Source organism: Heteronotia binoei, chromosome 1 (genome assembly GCF_032191835.1).
Source record: "Heteronotia binoei isolate CCM8104 ecotype False Entrance Well chromosome 1, APGP_CSIRO_Hbin_v1, whole genome shotgun sequence".
NCBI classification, from domain to species: domain Eukaryota; kingdom Metazoa; phylum Chordata; class Lepidosauria; order Squamata; family Gekkonidae; genus Heteronotia; species Heteronotia binoei.
Window position 1 is genome coordinate 100,927,005 of NC_083223.1, and position 22,157 is coordinate 100,949,161.

Here is a 22,157-nt window from a genome sequence, read left to right on the forward strand (position 1 = left end):
GACTCACTGTCTTTTGATATTAGTTTAATTCACGTTTCTTCTATCACACACTTCTATCAGTTCACACTGAAGTGTACACATGTACAAAATGGGGGAACAAGCCATGCCAAAAAATGGGAGTGTGGGTCCCAGGGGCATCAAGGAGATACTATTAGTGGAAAAAACCTAAATCTTGCCTCGAGTGAAATTTTCTGTAACAGTCTTCACAATATCTTTGCAAACAAATGTTTCTTGAGTATTTGATCAAAGCTTTCAAAATTTGGGAGGCAGACTTTGAAGTGAGGCTGGACTATCTTGCTTTGAAATATCTTGAAATATCACATGCTGACATAAGCAGCTTTAGGATCTTGTTTTACATACTAGACTTGACCTAAAATATCAAATGTGATCATTTTCTTTTTCTCAGTTTCACATGCTAATGAGCTACCTGAATGCTGATAATTAGCCAGTCTTTCTTGCTGCTTCTTTCTTTTAATTTATTACTGGCCTTGATTAAGACTTTAGTGTGTTAACACTGAAGTTTTCCCTAATAACCAAATTCTTATGTATTAAATCAGTGTCATCAAATTATGTCTATGTTACCCCAACACTGCTCCTAATACTGTCTTTCTAGAGAAATAAACTTGTAAGGAGATTTTTAAATATAGTATTTTCCTGTATGTTGTTGACATCATGGAACGCAGACCATAATCATGTCAGTAGAGTTCATAGTAGTAAACTTGATACTGTATACAGAGGGCAGGATCCAAAGTATTATACAACTTTTCCCTAACAAGCCTTTGGACTTGTTTTTCTTGGCAACAGCCCTCATACATCATGACAAACAAATTTTGAAAGTACCTTCTTATATTTTTTGAGAATGGGGACTGCTGTATAAAGGTTAAAAAAATTAAAACCCCATTGAGGATACATTGGCTCCTAGTCATGCTGTAGGAGTGTGTTTTTTTGGCATAAGTAGTTGAGTTTTCTACCACAAGGTTCTTAGAAAAGCAGTTAAAGTTCTTAGAATTACAACAGCTGCTCAGGAAAGTTTTCATATATTGCTCTGATAAGGCGTAGCAAGATTAGCTTGTTATTCAAGGATAAGATGCAGAATATGTAACTTGTTGCTCAGAGATAAAACATATACAAGCTACTTCATGTTAGTTACAATTACTACTAATAAAGAGCAAAGATCATTGTTTAAAAGCCATCATTATGCAAATCCCTACAAGTGAATCTCTTACCTGACCTTCCTTGTTTATTTATTTATACATTTTATCCCCATTAAGGCTTTGTGGTTCCCTGACTGCAGAACGCAGTGGAGATTTAAAAGATCTGCAGTCTTGTATTGTACCATACAGATTTTAATGACAGAATAAATGAATCCAGTAGGAACAACTTGTATGAAAAGAGGAGTCCAAAGCTGTTGAAAGCAGACTCATGAATGCTGCATGCTACTTTTTGATTATGCCTACCTTTTTAACTGGACTAAGAACTTGTCATGTTAAGAATCACTGATAACTTGAGTGCTGTTATCCTAAGATGCTAATTGTTCAAGTGTTTCCAGGCTAGCAAATATTTGTACCTGGTTTGTGGTCATGTTGCATCCTGTAGCTACAGAATGAAGATTATTTTAGAATAAAGAGTGACCATATTTGAGAATTTATGGGACTGTTGGTATGGCCATTGAAGTCTAATTATAGTATCTATAGCTTGAAGAAAATGGGGGGGGGGGGAGAGAAAATGGGGAACAAATTATGCCTGACCAGTGTAGCTTCTTTTTCATGCAGCATGGCTACCTGCTGTTCAAATGGGGAGAAACAGAATATGAGATATACTTAAACTTGGTCTCAGCCAAAATGGATAATGTAATAGGTTGGAACCAAAGAGAAGGATCACATTTCTGCAGATTTTTCTCTCAGTCTGCAGCCCCCACAACACGCTGTTCTGAGGGTCAGGGGACTCTTGGGGAGCAGCATTTCAGGAGGTATGAGGGAGATGTAGTACAGGTGAGAAAAGAGGAAGAGCAGAGCTTTGTTTGATCCAATTCTATATATTTTGTGAGGTTGACTTTTGCTGGAGTCACATGCTGTATGTGTTAAGCAACCAGTAAGATTTCTGTATCTACTTAACTTCTTTTGCTAAGAATGTTAAGTGAACAAACTTGATTTTGGCTGGTGAGCCAGCTTCTTGAAGAAGATATTGGATTTATATCCCGCCCTCCACTCCAAATTTCAGAGTCTCAGAGCAGCTCACAATGGTGGGTGGGGCTGAGAGAGCTTGCACAGAAGCTGCCCTTTCAAGGACAACCCTCTGCCAGAACTATGGCTGACCCAAGACCATTCCAGCAGGTGCAAATGGAGGAGTGGGGAATCAAACCGGGTTCTTCCAGATAAGAGTCCACGCACTTAACCACTACACCAAACTAGCTCTCTTGAGAGATCTCCCCACTGTGGTGCATGCCCTGTTAATATCAATATTAGATTCCTGAGATGTGCTTTACCCAGGGCTGCACTTTAAGACTATCTGGAAACTACATTTGGTTTAGACCAATACAGTCAGAATATTGACTGGAGTGGAACTGTATCAGTCCAGTCTTGTTCCATCTACACTGGCTCAGACTTTGCTTCCAGGCCAAGTTGAAGGTGCTGGTATTAACCTTTAAAACCATATACAGCTTGGGGCCAGCATACCTTGAGGACTACCTTCTCCCATATGAACCTACCCATCCACTCTGGTCATCCTTGGAGGCCGGTTTGGGTGCACTTGTCATCTGAGGTTAAATGAGTGGCAACCTGAGAAAGGGGATTCTTGGTTATGGCACTGAAAATTTGTAACTCCCTCTACAAAATATTGCAAATTATGGCTATAGAGGCATTGAGGGAGAGGCTCATTCTCACCACTGCCTCCATAGCCACCAGCTCACCTGCCCTCTTTTAACTGTCCTGCCAACTTCTAACCAGCCAGACTTCAGGGATCAGCACTGGAGGCAAGGAGGACTCTTTGCTCCCACTCACCAATCTACAGCACTGCTTCTCCTTGTAGTCTAGTCAGTTAGAAGTCCTCAAGAGGGTGGAGGTTACAAGCATCGAGGCACTGCTGTTGAAGACGCAGCTGTGCTGGGCAGGGCATATTTCTAGGATGGAAAACCACCGCCTTCCCAAGATTGCTCTGTATGGCGAACTTTCCACCGGCCATCGAAATAGAGGGGCACCAAAGAAGAGGTACAAGGACTTCTTGAAGAAATCCCTTGGCACCTGTCGCATCAACCATCACCAGTGGTCTGACCTAGCCTCAGATCGCAAAGCATGGAGGCACACCATCCACCAGGCTGTCTCTTCCTTTGAGAACGCATGCATAGCTGGTCTTGAGGACAAAAGGAGATTAAGGAAGAATCGCACTCCTACAGCACCAACCCCAAATCAGACTTTTCCCTGCAGCCACTGTGGCCGGATCTGCCTGTCCCGCATTGGTCTTGTCAGCCACCAGCGAGCCTGCAGCAGACGTGGACTACTGCACCCTTCTTAAATCTTTGTTCGCGAAGTCAAGCCGAGAGAGAGAGAGTCAGTTAGAACTAAGGAGGAATTAGAAATCTTGATGAAACCTTTTATAAAGTTTTCCACTTTTAAAATGCACCTTTTCATGGTTAAATCCATGTAAGTATAATTAGAACTTTATTTTAAATGCTTATTAAAGCCTCCATAGAAGAACTTCATCATGAAGAATAAGGGACTGGTGATTCTCACTTTATTAAATCAAGATGTGAGTAGGAAACATTGAGGTCTGGCCTGCACTGGTCAACGTATTATAAATATGTATGGAATCAGTGAAGTGAAAAAAAGACAATGAATGTTCAGTTTGAAATATTGTTGGAACTAGTATGTTTTCTACAGGTACCACTGTATTCCAGTGCAATAAGAAAACGTTGCTGTTCGGGTCAAGTGGGTTTTTTTATGTTGAAAGCACATAGGAAGGAAAGATAAAAAGATGACTTGTAAGACTAATTGACTGACACAATGTAGTTCAGGTTTACAAATGAAAACTCATATGCATCATTCTGCTATCTGATGAAGTTGAAATATGCATCACTATGAAGAACATCACAATTAACAACTTCCTTTTTTTAATTGTAGGACTCTTGGACCTCTCTATTTTACTTATGGAATTTTATTTGGCTGTGGTTGCTCATTTGCATATCAGCCCTCCTTGGTCATCTTGGGACATTACTTCAAGAAGCGTCTAGGTCTGGTGAATGGCATTGTCACTGCTGGCAGCAGCTTGTTTACTGTAGCTCTCCCTTTTCTTTTAAGTGTACTGATTAACTCAGTTGGCCTGTACAACACTTTCAGGATCCTATGTATTTTTATATTTATTCTGTTCCTGGCTGGCTTTACATATAAGCCTCTCATTATTACTACCAAAGGAAGCGGAGAAAAGGGCAAAACCCATTTTCCTCCTGTAAAACAGATTTTCAATTTTTCAATTTTTAAAGCTGTGAGTTACCGAATCTGGGCTTTTGGAATCCCAGCTGCCTTATTTGGATATTTTATACCTTATGTTCACCTGGTAAGTATAAACATGTTCCTCTTTGTTTTAACTGCATGCATATAAAATTATAAAATAATATTTCTAAAAGCAGTACAACTGTTTGTAATATAAGATCATCTGAGGAAGAATAATCTAAATGTACATTTACAAATGTAAGATTATGTAGGATATTTAAATGCATGATGGAGCTATGAAGAATCAAGCTGGGGATGCAGTTCTAAGGATGGAACAGTATGAAAATTTCAGTCTCTTCTGCTGGGTAAATTTGTGAGGAACAGCTGGTTATTACAACTGACACCTTAAAACTGTACTGTAATTCATTAAATTTTTACTCTTTATTCTGCATCCTAGTGTGTAAATTCTGTCAGTTTGTTTTCAGTGGGGTCAGTTCTATAAATAGTTAAGCTTTATAGTGCTAACACTTGCAAAAGTTAAAATTTGAATAATTAAGCATAGAAAAATTAACTATAAAACTACATTTTCTTTATACACCTAACATTTTTTACTAAATCAGAACAGAACCCTGTAATCAAAGGATTATATCAAGAAGGTAACAAAGACAGGAAGACTGCAGATGACTATGCATGTGAGAGATGGACATTTTATGAAGACAATTACAACCCTGGGTGTAGGGAAGAGTGACCTGCTCATGTAATGCCTGTCTGTATCAAGGACCAAACTAGATATGACAAGGAAATATGTTAATATTGTTGTTCTCAAAGCATGTCTTGATGTTGGGGATGATGGGGAAAGTGTGTATGTGTTTGTACCATTTCTTTGTGGAGTCCTAAATACCCCTCCTCCACTATCCATGTGTAGAATGCATGCTTATTTAACTCTCTGTCTATTGCTATCTAATTCTGCATTAAGCCTTCCAAAATCAGATTCCTGCAAAAAGGAGGTAAAACTGCAATTTACCAAGAAGGGGGATTCTGAAACAGGTGGAACAGAAACAAAAGCAGGGAGGGTTGGGTTTTTCCCTTCTGGCAGAGTTCTGAACCCATCCCAGGCTACTGTTGCCAGACCCAACTCAGGAAGTATCTGGGGACTTTGGAGGTGGAGTCAGGTTGTGACAAGCACAATTGAACTCCGAAGGGAGTTCTGGCCATCACATTTAAAGGGACTGTGCTCCTTTTAAATGCCTTCTCTCCAATGAAAATAATGGAGGATAGGGGCACTTTCCTTGGGGGCTCATAGAAGTGGATCCTCTGGTCCAATCTTTTTGAAACTTGGTAGGTTTTTTGAGAGGCACAAGATGCTATGCTGAAAATTTGGTGCCTCTTCCTCAAAAAGGAGCTCTCTGAGCCCCAGATACCCACCGATTCTCCATTATACCCTATGGGGACCAGTCTCCATAAGGTATAATGGAGTGTTTAGTGGACATTCAAACCCCCACCCACACTTTCTGATAACACTGAAGTGGGGGGAATGGCCTCCAAAGCAAGGAATCACCTGCCCCTAACTGGGGATTGGCAGCCCTACAACCCAGACAGTTGCATTACAAATGTGTCCTTTTCTTGCCCATAAATACAGACTTGCCTGTGCCTCTGAGCTTTGCCCCCTGATGTTACACAGGAAGCACACTTCCTTTTGGAAAGTGAAATCAAACAAACATCTCTCACCCAAAGAAAGTGCCAATTTCTGCTTTCCTCTACCTCCTGGCAGTAGAAGTTGCTTCAGAAGAGCCATGAGGTATTTTCTGTCTGCAGAGACTACCAACTTAGAAGTTGTCTCCACTGGCTTGCCACCTCTGAACCAGAGTTGCCAGATGTTTCAACAAAAATATTGGACACACTTCAAAAAAATGTGTTGTCCAAAAGCAAACAGAGACACGACTCCTCCAGGCGGCTGGCAACCAGGATTTACCCTGTCCTATGTCCTGACATGATAAGCACTACTATACCCCACACTCCCCCATTTACTACATACAGCAATTTATGGGTTTTAAATGATTGTGTAGCAGGTAGAAATTCAACAAAGTCAATACCAAGTTGTCTTCTCTATACTGTTTTATGTCTTTTGAAAAGCAAAGCCACTGAGTTCTTAATCATACTGTCATTCCAGGGGCAAGTAATAAAACAGGAATGTATATTTAAGTGTTGCATAGGTCAAGTCAGTTTTTCTCAGACTCTTTGAGCTGGTCTCCCCTTTCAGTTTTATTCAACCTTTGGGGGGGCATAACACAGCACCAACATTTATGCAGAGATCGTTACACATAGCATATGACAGAAAAGACTGTGCTGGAGCTCTTCTCCCAGTTATGTTGTTTTCTATGTGCAGGTCCCGTGCATCTGAGTAGGCCAGTTAGACAGCTGCCTCAGATGGCACCTGGCCTACAGGGGCATCAGGTGCCCCCCTCACACCCCCACCCTCTCCCCACAAGTGGCCCAAGCTGCCAACACAGCTCCCTTGGCTGTGCTAGCCAGCTCACAAATAAAAACAGCTAGCAGCAAGAAGCAGCAAGGTGGGAAGGAAGCTGATCTTGGCTCCTCCCCATCACCACTCTGCCTCTTCCTGGCTGCATTGGCAGCTGGAAGAGACTCTTCTCGCCACTTCCACCACTGAGACAAGAGTGGAACTGCTTGGTCCTTCCTGATGGGGGCGGCATGGTGGCGGGGGAGAGGAAGGGCATGTGGCGAGCAAACAGTTGGGGGTGTCTTGCCCGGGCGGCAGCCTAGTGCCATCACCCTAGCATTGGCACTGTCTATGTGCAAAAGGTTTTGTTTTATTTCACGTGTTTACTTAATTTACACTTCACGCCTTTCTCCCTAGTGGGGCCCCAAAGTGGATGACATAATTCTCTACTCCATTTTATCCTCACAATGATCCTGTAAAGTGGGTTAGATTGAATGTGTGTGTGTGCGATTGGCCCAAGGTCACCCAGTAAGCTTCCATGGCATAATGGGGATCTGAACCTAGGTCTCACAGATCCTAATCTTATATGCTAAGAGGCACAATGAGAAACACAACCCATTTAAAGCCAAGCCTTTAAAAATCCCCATTGTCTTGAAATCACTTGGAAAATTACCACAGAATCCTAACCATCTTTATTCAGAAGTAAGCCTCAGTAAGGTCAGTGACACCTAATTGTGGGTAAATGTACATGGTCTTGCAGCCTTAAAGTACTTAATAGCAATAAAGTGCCTGCAGTCATCAGGGTTGCTCAAAGAAAAAAACATGATGCAGACATCCTGTCTACATGCCACTCTTCAAGGGACTTGCTCCCTCCAAACTCAGGCTTCTTCCCAGCCATTGCTCCCCAGGTCTGTTTCACTTTTCTTTAGGTGTTTCAATCCTGCCATCATCTATCCCCAAAGTTAGCTGAAACCAACATGGGAAGTCAACTGGTTGGCTGTTGAAGTCCCCCCCCCCCTTTCTTCAGCTGACTCAAAAGAATTTATCTGGGAGATTCTTGCCTGGCTGCTGAGTGATGGATTCTGTCCCTTTTGAACTTTGCTGGCCACAATGGAGAACATGGGAACAGAGACTTTGCTACTTTATCAAGCCACAGAGGAAAGAAAGAGCACGTGTACAGAGCTTTCCTGCAGTGCCTTCTTAGAAAATATTGACCATTTATCTTCAGTATTTCTCAGTTTATTTACTAGATAAAGGGCAAACTCTCTAGACTATCCAGTTCAGCTAGCACCCTTAGTCCCGACATCTTGTAACTGGACTGCCTCCATGGCAGCTGTTTGTAGTTGTACACACATTAAAAAGGTAAAGGTAGACCCCTGTGCAAGCACCAGTTGTTTCCGACTCTGGGGTGACGTTGCATCATGACGTTTTCATGGCAGACTTTTTACGGGGTGGTTTGCCATTACCTTCCCCAGTCATCTACACTTTTCCCCCAGCAAGCTGGGTACTCATTTTACCAACCTTGGAAGGATGAGTCAACCTTGAGCCGGCTACTGAACCCAGCTTTCACTGGGATCGAACTTAGGTAGTGAGCAGAGAGTTTGACTGCAGCATTACCACTCTGCGCCATGGGGCTCTCAGTATACACATTACTTATCCTCAAAACTCTGAAAACACAGTCTTAATGTTGGGGACCCCTTCTGAATTTTCCTTGCATAAAGAAAAGTTACTATCTGGCCCTTCTGTTGCAGAAATATGCCTTTCCCCTTGGATCTCAGCAACAAGGTAGAGACTTACAAGCTGGGCATTCAGGGAACATGTTACACATGTTATAATATATTATTCAATTGCTGATTTTAAGCAAACAGAAAAAAGCCCTGTGTGGCAGAGAGAGGAAATGTCTACTGTAGGGATAGTGTCAGGGACAATGGCTACCATGTGGATGGGAAACTCTGAACGTTCCCACTCACATGGCAGCCCTGCAATATTTCACAAAACTTCACAGCAAAGAAGGTTTGAGGAAGATCGGAGAAAAGCTGTAAAAACCTAAGAGACTGATGAATGCATCATAATCTTGCCAACAACATTAAACCAAGCACAGATAATCCATGTGGAAGTGGCCTATAGCTCAAGCTTCTCATATATGATATATCTTGCAGGATGTCTGCAGCATTTGTTCCAGTATTTAGTCATAGGAATGGGAGCAGAATAAGATAATTGCATCCCAGTGGCACAATATCAAAGTGATGGAATATAGTGCAAATTCTTATCAGCTATTGCTCTGATATAGCCTTGGAAATAAAACTGTTCCAAAATAGTTGAAATACCTGCCTGTATGGAATAGAAAGCAGCTGTGAATTACTCACCAGAATGAAATTAGCAAGTAAATTTATGTGTTAATTTCCCTTGAGACTTGTAGATTGTGTTTGTTAGGAAAGTAATTTTGGCTCATCTTAAACAGGAAAAATAACTTTCAGTACTGTTTGTCACAACAAGTTCTCCTCTGAGAATCATTCCAAGTGCCAATCATGTGGATGTAGTACTGGCACTGTTGCACTCACTGTTAATCTAACGATCGTTAATTAAAGCTTAATACAGAGCTATAATGGTACCTCACAGCCAATCCTGTGACTTAGTGAAAATGCATGTCACACCTCTAAAGAGTGCATTAAAATATACATAAAGTAGAGGTGTTACAGTCATGATATGATTTTCTGCAATAATAAACCCATACAGAACTGACTTCCTTCCCAGCTTATAAATCATATAAGTAAGACAAGAATTGCTTAACTAAAGAAGGTTGAGTAGAGATTAAAATGCATTTTATACTCATGAATATCATAGTAGTTTAGGGCCATGAAACAAAGTACTATTGTTCAAGCAAAGCATTCTCCCTCTCAAAACACAATAGATTCTACAGCAGGGGTGTCAAATGCATTTGTTATGAGGGCCAGAACTGACATAAATGTGACCTTGTCAGGCTGGACCATGTGTGCCATAAAATGTAATGCAAGGTAGAAGAGAGATAAACTTTATGAAGGACACAAACACACACACTCAGCCTAATCCACCTCACTGGCTTGTTGAGCTTCAGCCAACAGAGGAGAGGTTTGACTTAGTAACTCTGCTGTGCAATTGAGAGAGCCTGGCAAAGCTAGCTCTCCTTCCACCACTTCCTCCCCAAGGGAGGAGCTTTGCTCTGTAGCTCCTGTGCGATTGAGCAAGCCTGGCAAAGCAAGCTGTTGATGCAGAAGGAAGCAAGAGAGGGAGAAGGAAGCAGACAACAGTGAGTTACTCGTGGGACTGATAGGAGCCCTCCAGGAGCCTGATTTGGTCCCTAGGCCACATGTTTGACACCCCTGTTCTATATAGTTTACTATTTCAAACTGTGTATCAGAGTTGTAGGATTGTTGCATGTCTTTAAGAACACATTGCATGGAAATTTGGGGAAGTGGAAGACACTTCCACGAAGTGTTATGACACTTGTACAAGATTGAGATGCATTCCAATCCTATGCAAAATTACTATAGTCTAAACCCATTGATTTCCGTGGGCTTAGGGTGACAGAACACTGCACAGCTACAGAGTATTGCTAATAGAGGAGCTACAGAGCATTGCTAATGGATTGCTGAATGAGTTGCAGAACAAGAAAAAAAAACACCCAGATAATCTTGTGATATACTAAAGCGTGCTGACAAAATTTCAGTAACTTGCTGCTTAACCTAGAACATGTCATACAACAGGTCCACGTGTTGTATACCATAGTACAGGTATGGCTCTTTCACACATATTTGTGGCTCTCAAAGCCCTTGCCATCCTTATTGGCCACCTTGGAGAAGGCATTTTCCTCTTTAAGTCACTTATCCAAGCCTAGCCAGCTGGTGGCTTGGAAAATCCATTTAAAGTTAAAGTTGCTTTCTTTCCACTTCTCCCTCCCTCCTCCCTTCCCAATCTATTCTCCTTCCTTCTCTTAAACATCTGACATTCATTCGATGTGGCACTTACGTTAAGCAAATTTGGCCACCCCTGCCATAATACAACTATGTGATATAAACACCATCTTATATCATATGCTGACTGCTAAACATACATGTTATCTACATGTTATCTGCCTTCATTCTGAGCATAACAGATGACATAACGTCTGAAACAAAACCCCATGATATAACCTGCTTTGCATCCTTGGATACCTGGGAGAAAGGCAGATATATTTATTTTTATTTATTTATTTGGTTAATTTATATTCCGCCCTTTCCCAGTTGGGCTCAGGGCAGATTACACTCAATCAGGGCGGATTACAATATTTACAATATAAGTATTGTAAATGAAATAAATAACCCACATATACTCCTGTCTTTTCAACAGAAATCAAAACATTGCAGTTGCTACTCATTATTGCTTTCAGTACTCAGTTAAAGTCAGGCCCCTGGAGGGCTCCTATCAGGCTGAGCAACTGGCTCTTGTCTGTTTCCTTCTCCCTCTCTCTTGCATCCTTCTGCATCTCAACTTGCTTTGCAAGGCTTGCTCAATTGCACAGGAGCTACAGAGCAAAACCTCAGTTTTCTCCATTGGTTGAGGCTCCTCCTGTTCCTGGTTCCCTGGGGAGGGAGGGAAAGAGCCAGAGCTTCCTAGTTCCCTGGGTCCCATGCACCTTTAAGACCTACATGTGCTAATGTTTTATGCATGTTTTAACTTTTAAAAAAATATAGTCGTGCTTGTCTGTGTCCTTTAAAAGTTTATATCTGCTACCTAATTTTAAATAGGTACACACATGGCCCCGGTCCAACATGGACCAGCCTGACAACGTCTCATTTATGTCAGATCCAGCCCTCATAACAAATGAGTTTGACACCCCTGACTATCCTGAACCATGTTAGTTCTCTCTCATGGGTCTTCCTTGCCTGCAGCCCCATAATCTGAAAAGCTACTTACTGTCAAGAACGGGCCATCTGATTATTTATTTATTATTTATTACTTTGAATTTCTATCCCGCCCTGTCCACAAGCGGACTCAGGGCAGCTGATGGAGGTACAAATTTGGGAACGAAGCTCACTACTAACTCTGCATATCCATTTTATAGATTAAGCTGTGTTGGGCTGAAGCAATGGAAAAAAGTTTTGAGTCCAATAGCCCCTTTCAAATCAACATGGTTTAATTCTGCAGATAAGTTTTTGTGTGCTGTGTTGGTTGGAGCAAGATTGGAATTCACTAGCACCTAAAGACCAACAAGATTTCCAAGGTATAAACTTATACCCTGGTTATCTGTTTGAGTTACACCATCAAAAAGGGACAAGAATCTTCAGCAATACTATTAAATAGCTTCTTCATCTGCAAATCTTCTAATGCAATATAACAATTTCAGAACAAGACTCTATGAAAGTGCAGAATTAAGCTCATTAGCAATTTGAAACAGCAGAATTTATTCTTCTATAGAAAATAATAGCTTCTCTTTAAGAGTGTGTTGATGTTACTGCCATCACAAATGGTTGACATTGATGCTGATGAAATTGTATTAGGGTGTTGTATGAAATTGTATGATTCTGTATTCATTTTGGGCTCCTCATAATATTGTGATGTTCCTTTATGCATCTATAGTGCAGGTCTACCTAACAATCCAATTTTATCCACACCTAATATAAAATAAGCTCAATTAATTAGGCCTTACTTCCAAATTCAGGAATATAATCCTCTCCTTTTAAAAAACTTGGTCTTCTGTCAGAGTTTTTTTTTTTTTTTTAATCTAGAGATTTTTAAGCTTGGCTTTCATAAGATAAAATAAAGCTACAAAACTGCTATATTGAAATTGTTAACCAAAAATGGTTAAAAATCTGGATGAGGGAAATATTGTGACCTTAGATTTGTGAGCAGAAATCTTTTTAGCTCACAATCTTTTTTATCAAGTGTTATTCTTTAAAATAACTTGATAACTTCAGTAAACAAGATTCCAATTTCTCCCCAAACAGATATCCAAGGCACCTCAGTCATTACTTAAATCCTATTCCTTTCCATATGACTAAGGCATATTTATAAGCAAGCTCCAGGTTGCAATGCTATATTTAATTCACTCATATTCATATGAATGCATTGCTATTCTACTTCTATTCAGCTTTAGAAACAATTAATTTCTTTCACTTTTCTGCAACACTTGTCTTCTTGATTCCAACTAGCTGCTTTAAAAATAATTCCTATTCTCTGTATCTAAGGATCAGTTTTACTAGTTGACTGTAGATCATTTAAAGTATTATTATTGAACATTTTTTCTGAGACATTCCAAGCCATGACTGTCAGACATACCTCTCCCATCACATTCCTCTCCTTCTTTTCTTTTCTTCCCTTTCTATTTCTTTATTATCCATGTGCCTTCCACACAACTTCTTTGCAGAGTTAATGCAATACCTTGTGTATTACAATACCACTTTGATTTTTAGATGGATGTTCTTTGTGGCACCAGATCTTCAGTGACCTCTGTGTGCTTTACTTGCTTTTCTAATCTTTACATTTATCTTCCTTCAGATCTCAACTTCTGCTGCAATTTGACTCAGGTTAGTGAAATCCTTCCCAACACTGTACACAGTTCTATAACCTCTCTGCAAATCTTATCATTTCCTTGCATTTGTCAGCACTGACCTTGTAGTGCTTGTGGTTGGTTAGTCTAGCCCTGCCATCTAACAGTGAAATATTCTGTACATTCTGGCAAAATGTCTGGAAACCCCATTGTTTCCACTGTACAGTGTCTCCTTACCTTTGGGTTTACTATGGAAGTTATAATATCTGGCAGAACTGGCATTCATCATAATTATTTGTTACTGCTTACCATTCTTATTCTGTTAAAAGGAACTATTTTCTCAGAAATAGCACAGTACATTATAAAACAGGAAAATTCAGAATTGCCAAAAGAAGACAAGGCATGGAAATTTAAAAATGAAATGGTATTGGCAGATCTCTTAAAAGAGCCATATATATTTACTGTTGGCTGATAGGCTTTGTATATATATTTTTACTAATCATTTTTAATTGTTGTGTTCCAAGTAGGCTTGCCAGCCCCCAAGTGGGACATGGATATCTGTTGAAATTACAACTGATCTCCAAACTACAGAGAGACCATTCCCTTGGAGAAAACAGCTGGATTCTAGAGGGTGGGCTCTATGGAATTATACCTTGCTCTTCCTAGGCTCCACCCTCAAATCTCCAGAAATTTTCCAGCCTAGAGTTGGGGTATAATGCCATGGAGTTGATCTTCCAAAAAGGCCATTTTCCCATGTGAACTGATATTTCCAACCACCACTTGGAGGTTGGCAGCCTAGGTGGGGGATGGAGTAGATCAGGTAGCCAGGTCCTTTTCCTTGGTCAAAGTGAACAATCTAACTAGATATTTTTATTTTGCCTTGGGAGTCTTAGACTGTTCTTTATAAAGTTACCTAGAGGTTGGGTTAAGAGACAGAAATTATTTTAGCTAAGTATTTCTAATAGTTGAAAGAAGGTTCTGCTTAGGGTTGCCAAGTCCAATTTAAGAAATATCTGGGGACTTTGGGGGTGGAGCCAGGAGACATTAGGGGTGGAGCCAAGATCAAGGCTGTGACAAGCATAATTGAACTCCAAAGGGAGTTCTGGCCATCACATTTAAAGGGATGGCACACCTTTTCAATGCCTTCCTTCCATAGGAAATAATGAAGGATAGGGGCACCTTCTTTTGGGGTTCATAGAATTGAACCCCCTGGTCCAATGATTTTGAAACTTGGGGGATATTTTGGGGATGGGCACTAGATGCTGCATTGAAAATTTGGTGCCTCTACCTATAAAAAAACAGCCCCCCCAGAGCCCTAGATACCTGTGGATCAATTCTCCATAATTTTCTATGGGAATAAATCTCCACAGGGAATAACAGAGTTCCCAGCAGACATTTCCCTCCCCTCCCCCCGCTTTCTGATGACCCTGAAGCAGGGGGAGGGCCTCCAAACCGGGGGATCCCCTGCCCCCACCTGGGGATTGGCAACCCTACTTCTGCTATTGCAAATGAGACCTACTTCCAGGTGCAGCTATTGAGAACCAGCATGAGTCAGCTGTGAATTTGTTTGCTTATGGTTTCCAAATCATTCACAAGTTTATTCTAGCATGCCAATGGTGGCTATTTCTTAAACTGCATTTGTGACCTAAAGCTTGCAGCAAATTGACTTTGGGGTTGTTTTTTTTTTTGTAATGACATATTTTATTCTGTGGTTTTTAATTGTAACCTGCTTCAAGCTCAACTCCGAAAAGGTGGCAGAGAAATATTATAAATAAATTATAAATAAACATATTTATAATAAAAGAATGGTAAAAATGACATTCATTCTTTGGAACTAGTATATTTCCCTGATGAAGGTTGTCTTGCTCTTGTCAAATAAGTTAGGGGAAAAAAGCACAGGCTTCATTTAATTGGCTTAGTATTAAACATCATAACCACTGGCTTTCAGTTACAAAAAGGTGTGATGTGATTTTTTTTGCTGATAGCTAGGGATGTTTTTCCAGTGTTATAGGAACACTATTATGTAATGGTTTATAAGTGTTGTGCTGTGCTTCAGAAAACTAGTTTAAGAGCATTGGCAATTACTTTTGGTCTTTAAATGTGACAGCTTTAATCTCTAATTTATATTAGTGTGGCTGTTTTTAACTAAACTGTTGGAAGTTTCAATTAAACTTGTATGAACAGGTATTCACTGTTTTGTTGCAGTTCTCAAGTTTTCTGATAACCACTCTGAGCTCTAAAGTAGGATATGTACCAAATGTCAAACATACTGTATTGTCTTTTCCCTTGTTAAGTTTAGTTTCCTTAAGCATATTCTCTTAAACAATCTATTTGCTTTTATTTTAAACATTTTATGTGTATTCCTGTATGAATATGTATGAAAGGAAAAGGAAAGGTCCCCTGTGCAAGCACCAGTCGTTTCTGACTCTGGGGTGACGTTGCTTTCACAACGTTTTCACGGCAGACTTTTTACGGGGTGGTTTGCCATTGCCCTCCCCAGTCATCTACACTTTCCCCCCAGCAAGCTGGGTACTCATTTTACCGACCTCGGAAGGTTGGAAGGCTGAGTCAACCTTGAGCTGGCTACCTGAAAATCCAGCTTCCACCGGGGATTGAACTCAGGTTGTGAGCAGAGCTTAGGACTGCAGTACTGCAGCTTTAACACTCTGCGCCACGGGGTTCTTTGTGAATATGTATGAACGTTTATATGAGCATGTTATGTGCCTGTATGAGCATGTTATGTGCCATCAAGTCACTACTGACTTATGGCAACCCTATGAATTAATGGGCTCCAAAACATCTTATTAACAACTTTGCCTCAATCTTGCAAATGTAGAGCTGTGGGTCTTCCTCTTTTCCTCCTGTCTTCAACTTTTCCTAGCGTTATTGTCTTTTCCAGTTACTCTTATCTTCTCATAATGTGACCAAATTACAGTAGCCTTAGTTTAGTCATTTTGCTTCTAGGGAGAGTACTGGCTTGATTTGATCTAGAACCCATTAATTTGTCTTTTTGGCAGTCCATGGTATCAGTAAAACTCTCCTCCATCACCAGAGGAATCAACTTTCTTCCTGTCATCTTTCTTCATTGTCTGACTTTCATATGTTTACAGAGTAACAGAGTATTAATTATCTTGACCTTAGTTGCCAAGTGACACATCTATATACTCAGGGCTTTTTTGAGCAGGAATGCAGAGGAATGCAGTTCCAGCTGGTTTGGCACCAGAGGGTGTGGCCTACTATGCAAATGAGTTCCTAGTGGGATTTTTCTACAAAAAAGCCCTATGCAAAACAATGGTGATATCTGAGGGTGTAGCCTAATATGCAAATGAGTTCCTGCTGGGCTTTTACTACCAAAAAAGCTCTGCATATACTTAATCTTCTCTAGCTTCATGGCTATCCTTCCAAGTCTCAATTTCCTTCTGATTTCTTGGTTTCAGTCTCTGTTATGGTTAATGATGGAGCCAAATAAAAGAAAATTTTGAACAATTCCAATTTCTTCATTGTCACCCTTAAAGTTTGTAATTCCCCTGTAGTCATTACTTTTGTCAGCTGTAATCTTGCTTCAGCACTTTCTGCTTTGACCTTTATTAGTAGTCATTTCAAGTCTTCACTATCTTCTGCCAGTAATCTGATATCATCTGCATACGTCAAGTTGTTAATATCCCTTCTACCAGTTTTCACTCCACCTCCATCTAAATCTATTCCAGTTTTCCTTATTATATGTTTGTGTATAGATAGAAGAGAGAGGCAGATGAAATACAACCTTGTCTGACACCTTTCAATTGGAAACCATTCTGTTTCTCCATATTCTTTCCAAACTAGCCTCTTGTCCAGAGTATGGGTTGTGCAACAAAACAATCAGATGTTGTGGCACACCCATTTATTTTATAACCAACCATAGTTTTTCATGATCCACACAGTCTAAAACTTTACTGCAACCAATTAAGCACAAGCTGATTTTCTTCTGAAATTCTCTTGTATGCTCTAGTAGCCAATACAAATTTGCAATATGATCTCTAGTGCCTTTTCTGAATCCAGCTTGAACATCTGGCATCTCTTGTTCCATATATGGTAGCAGTCTTCGTTGTAAGATTTTGAGCATCACTTTACTTGTATGAGAAATTAATGTGATAGTCTCTTAGTTGTTGCAGTCTTTGATGTCTTAGTTTTTTTCAGAAATGGGATGTAAATTGAGCATTTCCAGGCTGAAGGCCATTGTTTTATTTTCCATATTTGTCAGCACAATATTGTTAAGATTTTGACAAACTCCATTTCTGAAAAGCTCTATCGATACTCCATCTGCTCCTGGTGATTTGTTTCTCCCAGTTGCTATCAGTCCAGCTCTCACTTTACTTTCCAAACCTTCATTTTCTAAACCTGAACCTTCAAAATATTCTTCTTGGAAGGAATCAGTCATTCTTAAGTGTTCTTATCTCTTCTTTATTTTGTCGTATTCAGTTACTGTACATCCATGTTTACCGTTCAGCATGCCTGTGCTTTAAATTTCCCTTTGTTTCTCTTCTTCCTTTTTTCTTGTTCTCTTCTGTTTCCTTACACTGGCAATTATAATAATTCATTTTGTCTCTACGTGCAAATTGCTGGAATGCTGCATTTAGAGTTCTGATTCTATTTGTCACCTTTTATTTTTGCTTCTTGTCTATCTTTAGCAATTTTAAGAGTTTCATCAGTTACCCATAGAGACTTTTCATTTCTTTTGGCTACAGAAATAGTGCATACTTCCTTGATAATACCTATGGTTTCAACCCATAGTTCTTATGGTTGATTTTCACTATTTTTTATATTAACAATTGATGGCCTGTACCACAGTCAGCTCCTGGTCTTTTTTTTTAGTAGAGAGAACAGAACTTTTCCATCTTTTGCTTCCCATTATGTAATCTATTTGATTTCTGTGTTGGCTGTGTGGTGACACCTATCTATATAGTCATCTGGTTGCCTGAAGCATGTTTCTGTAGTAAACAAATTTTGTTCACAGAATTCTACAAACTGCTCTCCTGCTTCATTTTGTGCTCTTAACCCAAATCTTCCAACAATATTTGATTCTGCTTTGTTTCCTACTTTTGTGTGCCAGTCACCTATGATTATCAGCACATCTTGTTTAGGTGTCTGATCAATTTCTTCCTGAACACTTGAGGACTTCTGGGATCGGAAAATGGCGAGCTGAGCTGCTTTCCTTAACGGGGGCAGGCTGGCACTTCTGTTCATGGTAGTAAAAGGCAAACTAATGCCTTCTGCCTACTTTTCTCAGCTAGAGAATTGTCCAAGATATGCACAGATACTTTGAGGAGACTTACCTTGGCTGAAAGGGAGTTCCGGAGGGGGCTCCTTTGAGGCTTTGAGGAATTTCTGGAGAGAAGTTGCATATTCATCATCTACAGAAGTTTCCAGATTCATTTATTTGACTTAAGCGTGACAGGATCCGAGTCTTCTTTTACAACTTTAAACATCTAACCTACAAAAGACTGGTGTTGATTAGGATAAACTACAAAAAAAATGGAATTGATCGCTATCTTTTCACTCCGGAACTAATTAAAGCTAAACAAAACAAAATTAAAAGGTGGGAGTTGGATATAATGGAAGCCTGAAAGGAGGAGAAGAAAAGGGGCTAAATTTGAGCTTTGTAAATTTAAAAGACTAAAATTTTTAAATTTAAATTTTTAAATTTAAAAATTTAAAATCTAAAAGGAGAAAGGAATTTATTGTTTTGTCTATCTGCGGCTGAGGAAGTAGCCCCATTGTCATAGATCTGCAGCACTCACAGTCAACACAGGAAGTACGTCAGACATCACGAGATTTCTCTACCAGCGAAACGAGACTTGGTGGCAGGAAAAGCAGGAAGTACCAGAGGAAGAAGAAGGAAGCAAGAGAAGTAAACAGCCTACTCTAGGATTATAATATTAGAGAGAAACATCGGCGGCCATTGTTGGGAGGACAAAGTTTTAAAAGCGTTTTTAAAGTGACTGGGACATTAAAAATTGGTGGAGTTAATTAAGTTGGTAATTTTAAAATAAGGACTATTGGACAGTGGTGAAGAAAATTTGAATTGGATTAAGGGAAAAGAAGGAAAATTTTTAAAGTGAAGCAAAAGTTGCTTCCGCCATTTCGGGGAAAATAAAAACTTTAAACATTAATATCTGAGCCTGGGAGGCTCAGAAGACGGCGAAATTGGGTTCATTGGAAAGGGCAAGCTTCATTCTATTAAACCTGATGGACAAATTTAATTTGGTGAGATAAAAATTCTCAATCTTTTTTATATGTCAGATACGAAGCAAATTCATACTAGGTCTGGTTCGATGGAGAAAATGCAAGCCCAATTAGATGCAATGGAAGCCAGGATAATGAAGGAGGTGAAAGAAATGATAACTGCTTCTAAAAAAAAAAGGAAAGATATTGAGGACTCAAAAAAAGAATTAAAAAAAGAGATAGAGAATCTCAGAAATGAGACTGTAGTAATAACAAAAAAAAGTACAGGAGGTGGAAGAGAGAGTGAAAACACATGATTCCACCTTATTAAAATTACAAGAAAAGGTGATAATACATGACTGCAAGTTGATGGAGACACAGATTCGTCTGAGAGGTGTACCAGAAGATGAAGAATCTGACTTGAAAGAATACATAATAAAAATAATTGCAGAATTTTTGGAGGAAGATCCTGAAGAGAATAGAAATATGTATGATTATATATGTAGAGTGAATTCACTCTATGCAAAAAAGTACAATCTGCCAAGAGACGTGGTCATAAGATTTATGACAAAAGAAATGGTGGGAAAAATCATGAACAAAAACTTTGAAAAAACATTGATAGTGTGAGGTAGTAGGATAAGAATTATGAAAGAGTTGCCAAGACAAGTGTTAAATGACAGGAATGCATATAAAAAATCGACAGAAAAATTACGTGACAACGGAATGAGATATAGATGGACAATACCTGAAGGTTTGATCTTTGAACTTCAAGGGAAAAGGATCGCAATTACAAACACACAGGAACTGCGTAGATTTTATGGAGAAAATAAAGAATTTGCACCATGATGGATTACAAATTAATATCTTGGAATGTAAATGGACTGAATTCACCACAAACAAGGGCAACAGTTCATTGGATAAAAAAACAAAATTGTACTATAGTTTGTTTACAAGAAGTGCATATTAGACAAAAGGATTATACATTTTTATGGAATAAGCAATTGGGACTAGAATTTTATACATTGGCTGAACAGAAGAAGAGAGGAATCAAGCCCCTTTTTGTCTGAAGTCTTTGTCTGTCCTGGATCTCCCATAACCAAACTTCAACTCCTCAGCTATCAGTGTGTGTATGATGTTCTGATTTTACACAGGAGTCTGACTATTGGCCTGTCAGCACTCCTAAACCAGAGGTGTCACCAGAGGCTTACTTGGCCTCTAAAAAAAATTAAAAATCTCGTCAGAACAGAGCCTTATTTGTCGCCAGCTCCGTCCCTCACAGCTCTCAATGCTCAAACAGGTCTTTCTCCTGCCTGTGCAACTCCAGACTGAAGCAAAAAGCCCCTCGTCTCAACCCTGCCCCCCTTTTAAGTCACTTTGGTTGCTAGGAGGCACACCAGCCAATCCCAGTGAGCTTGCTATTTAACTCACTCCAAGCTTGGCTGCATGGACTGTTTTCAAGTCCATCACAGGGTCCCATGCCAGAGTCCAGGGTCCTTTCACTAGCTGTAAGGCCAGGGGGCTTCCCTTTGGTCTGTGCCAGACATTTAAAGAGTGATGGTTGTTGTCTGCTCAGTCTCTTTGCTGGAGTCTGCTCAGCCTCCTTGTTGGCTAAACATGACAGCCTCTACAGGCCTGATGGTGACACCTCTCCAATGAAAACACTGATGTGTGGCTAAATGATCTCAGAGCTGTTGCATAAATTGCATCTTCCTTTGATCTGGTGATACACCCAGACAAGCTAGGCTGTCTGGCTCCTGTGACAGCCACAGTGGCATTAGACACTAGACTGAAGAACACCCAGTTTTGCAGGGTGGATTCCCTGCATGAGCCTAAAAGAAGGATCCAATTAAAGGGCTTAGGGGACAAGGGACATAGCAACCACATCAGGGACCAGCATGCTGACCATGATCCTTAGAAGGTGGTGAAAGGCATAAATAGTGGCTTCTACCACTTCTTATAACTGCTTCTCTTTATCTGCTTATCCTTAAAAGGTGGATTGGGGGTTTAATTGCCAGGCTATCAGTGGCATTGGTTGTTTCCCATCTATGCTGCACCAAGATCTGATGAACCTGTAATCAATAAAATTGTATCCTGACTTGACCCACTGGTGTATCTATGTTGTCCTTCTCTCCTTCCTCTTCTGGTTTGTCTCCACTCTAGGTGCACTCCTGGCTTGTTGCACTCAGATTTGGTATACACCCATGCACCGTATACCATCAAACAGATGATCAGCAGTATCAACTCTGTCAGTTATGTATTGTTAACAGGACAGATGTGGAAGAACTGAGTTCTTGGACTAAATTCAGATCCAGCTCTCAGCTTCCCATTTAATAAGCAATGGACCTGATGTCAGAATTGATCCTCAGTTAAGTGTGCATCAATGAAAAGCATTCCCCAAATGTTGCCATAGATAGCAACTTCCTTTGCTCCAATTCTTGTACTTGGCCTTCAGTTGTTAAGATTTTACATGCTCCTTCAAGAAATAACAAACTTAATAATTAATTGGTATCTCTCCTTATTTTACAGATTGATTAATGTATTTAATGTTAAATTATTTTTACAATAG

The 22,157-nt window shown here is 39.9% G+C and overlaps 1 protein-coding gene across 1 annotated transcript in view; it reads left to right on the forward strand.

Moving 5' to 3' along the window:
* Positions 1 to 22,157, forward strand: part of SLC16A10 (solute carrier family 16 member 10) — a 66,020-nt gene that overhangs the window by 30,137 nt on the left and 13,726 nt on the right. The window contains exon 4 of the mRNA XM_060238210.1: positions 4,116 to 4,548. Coding sequence (XP_060094193.1) covers positions 4,116 to 4,548 — 433 coding nt within the window. The remainder of the gene's footprint in view (positions 1 to 4,115; positions 4,549 to 22,157) is intronic.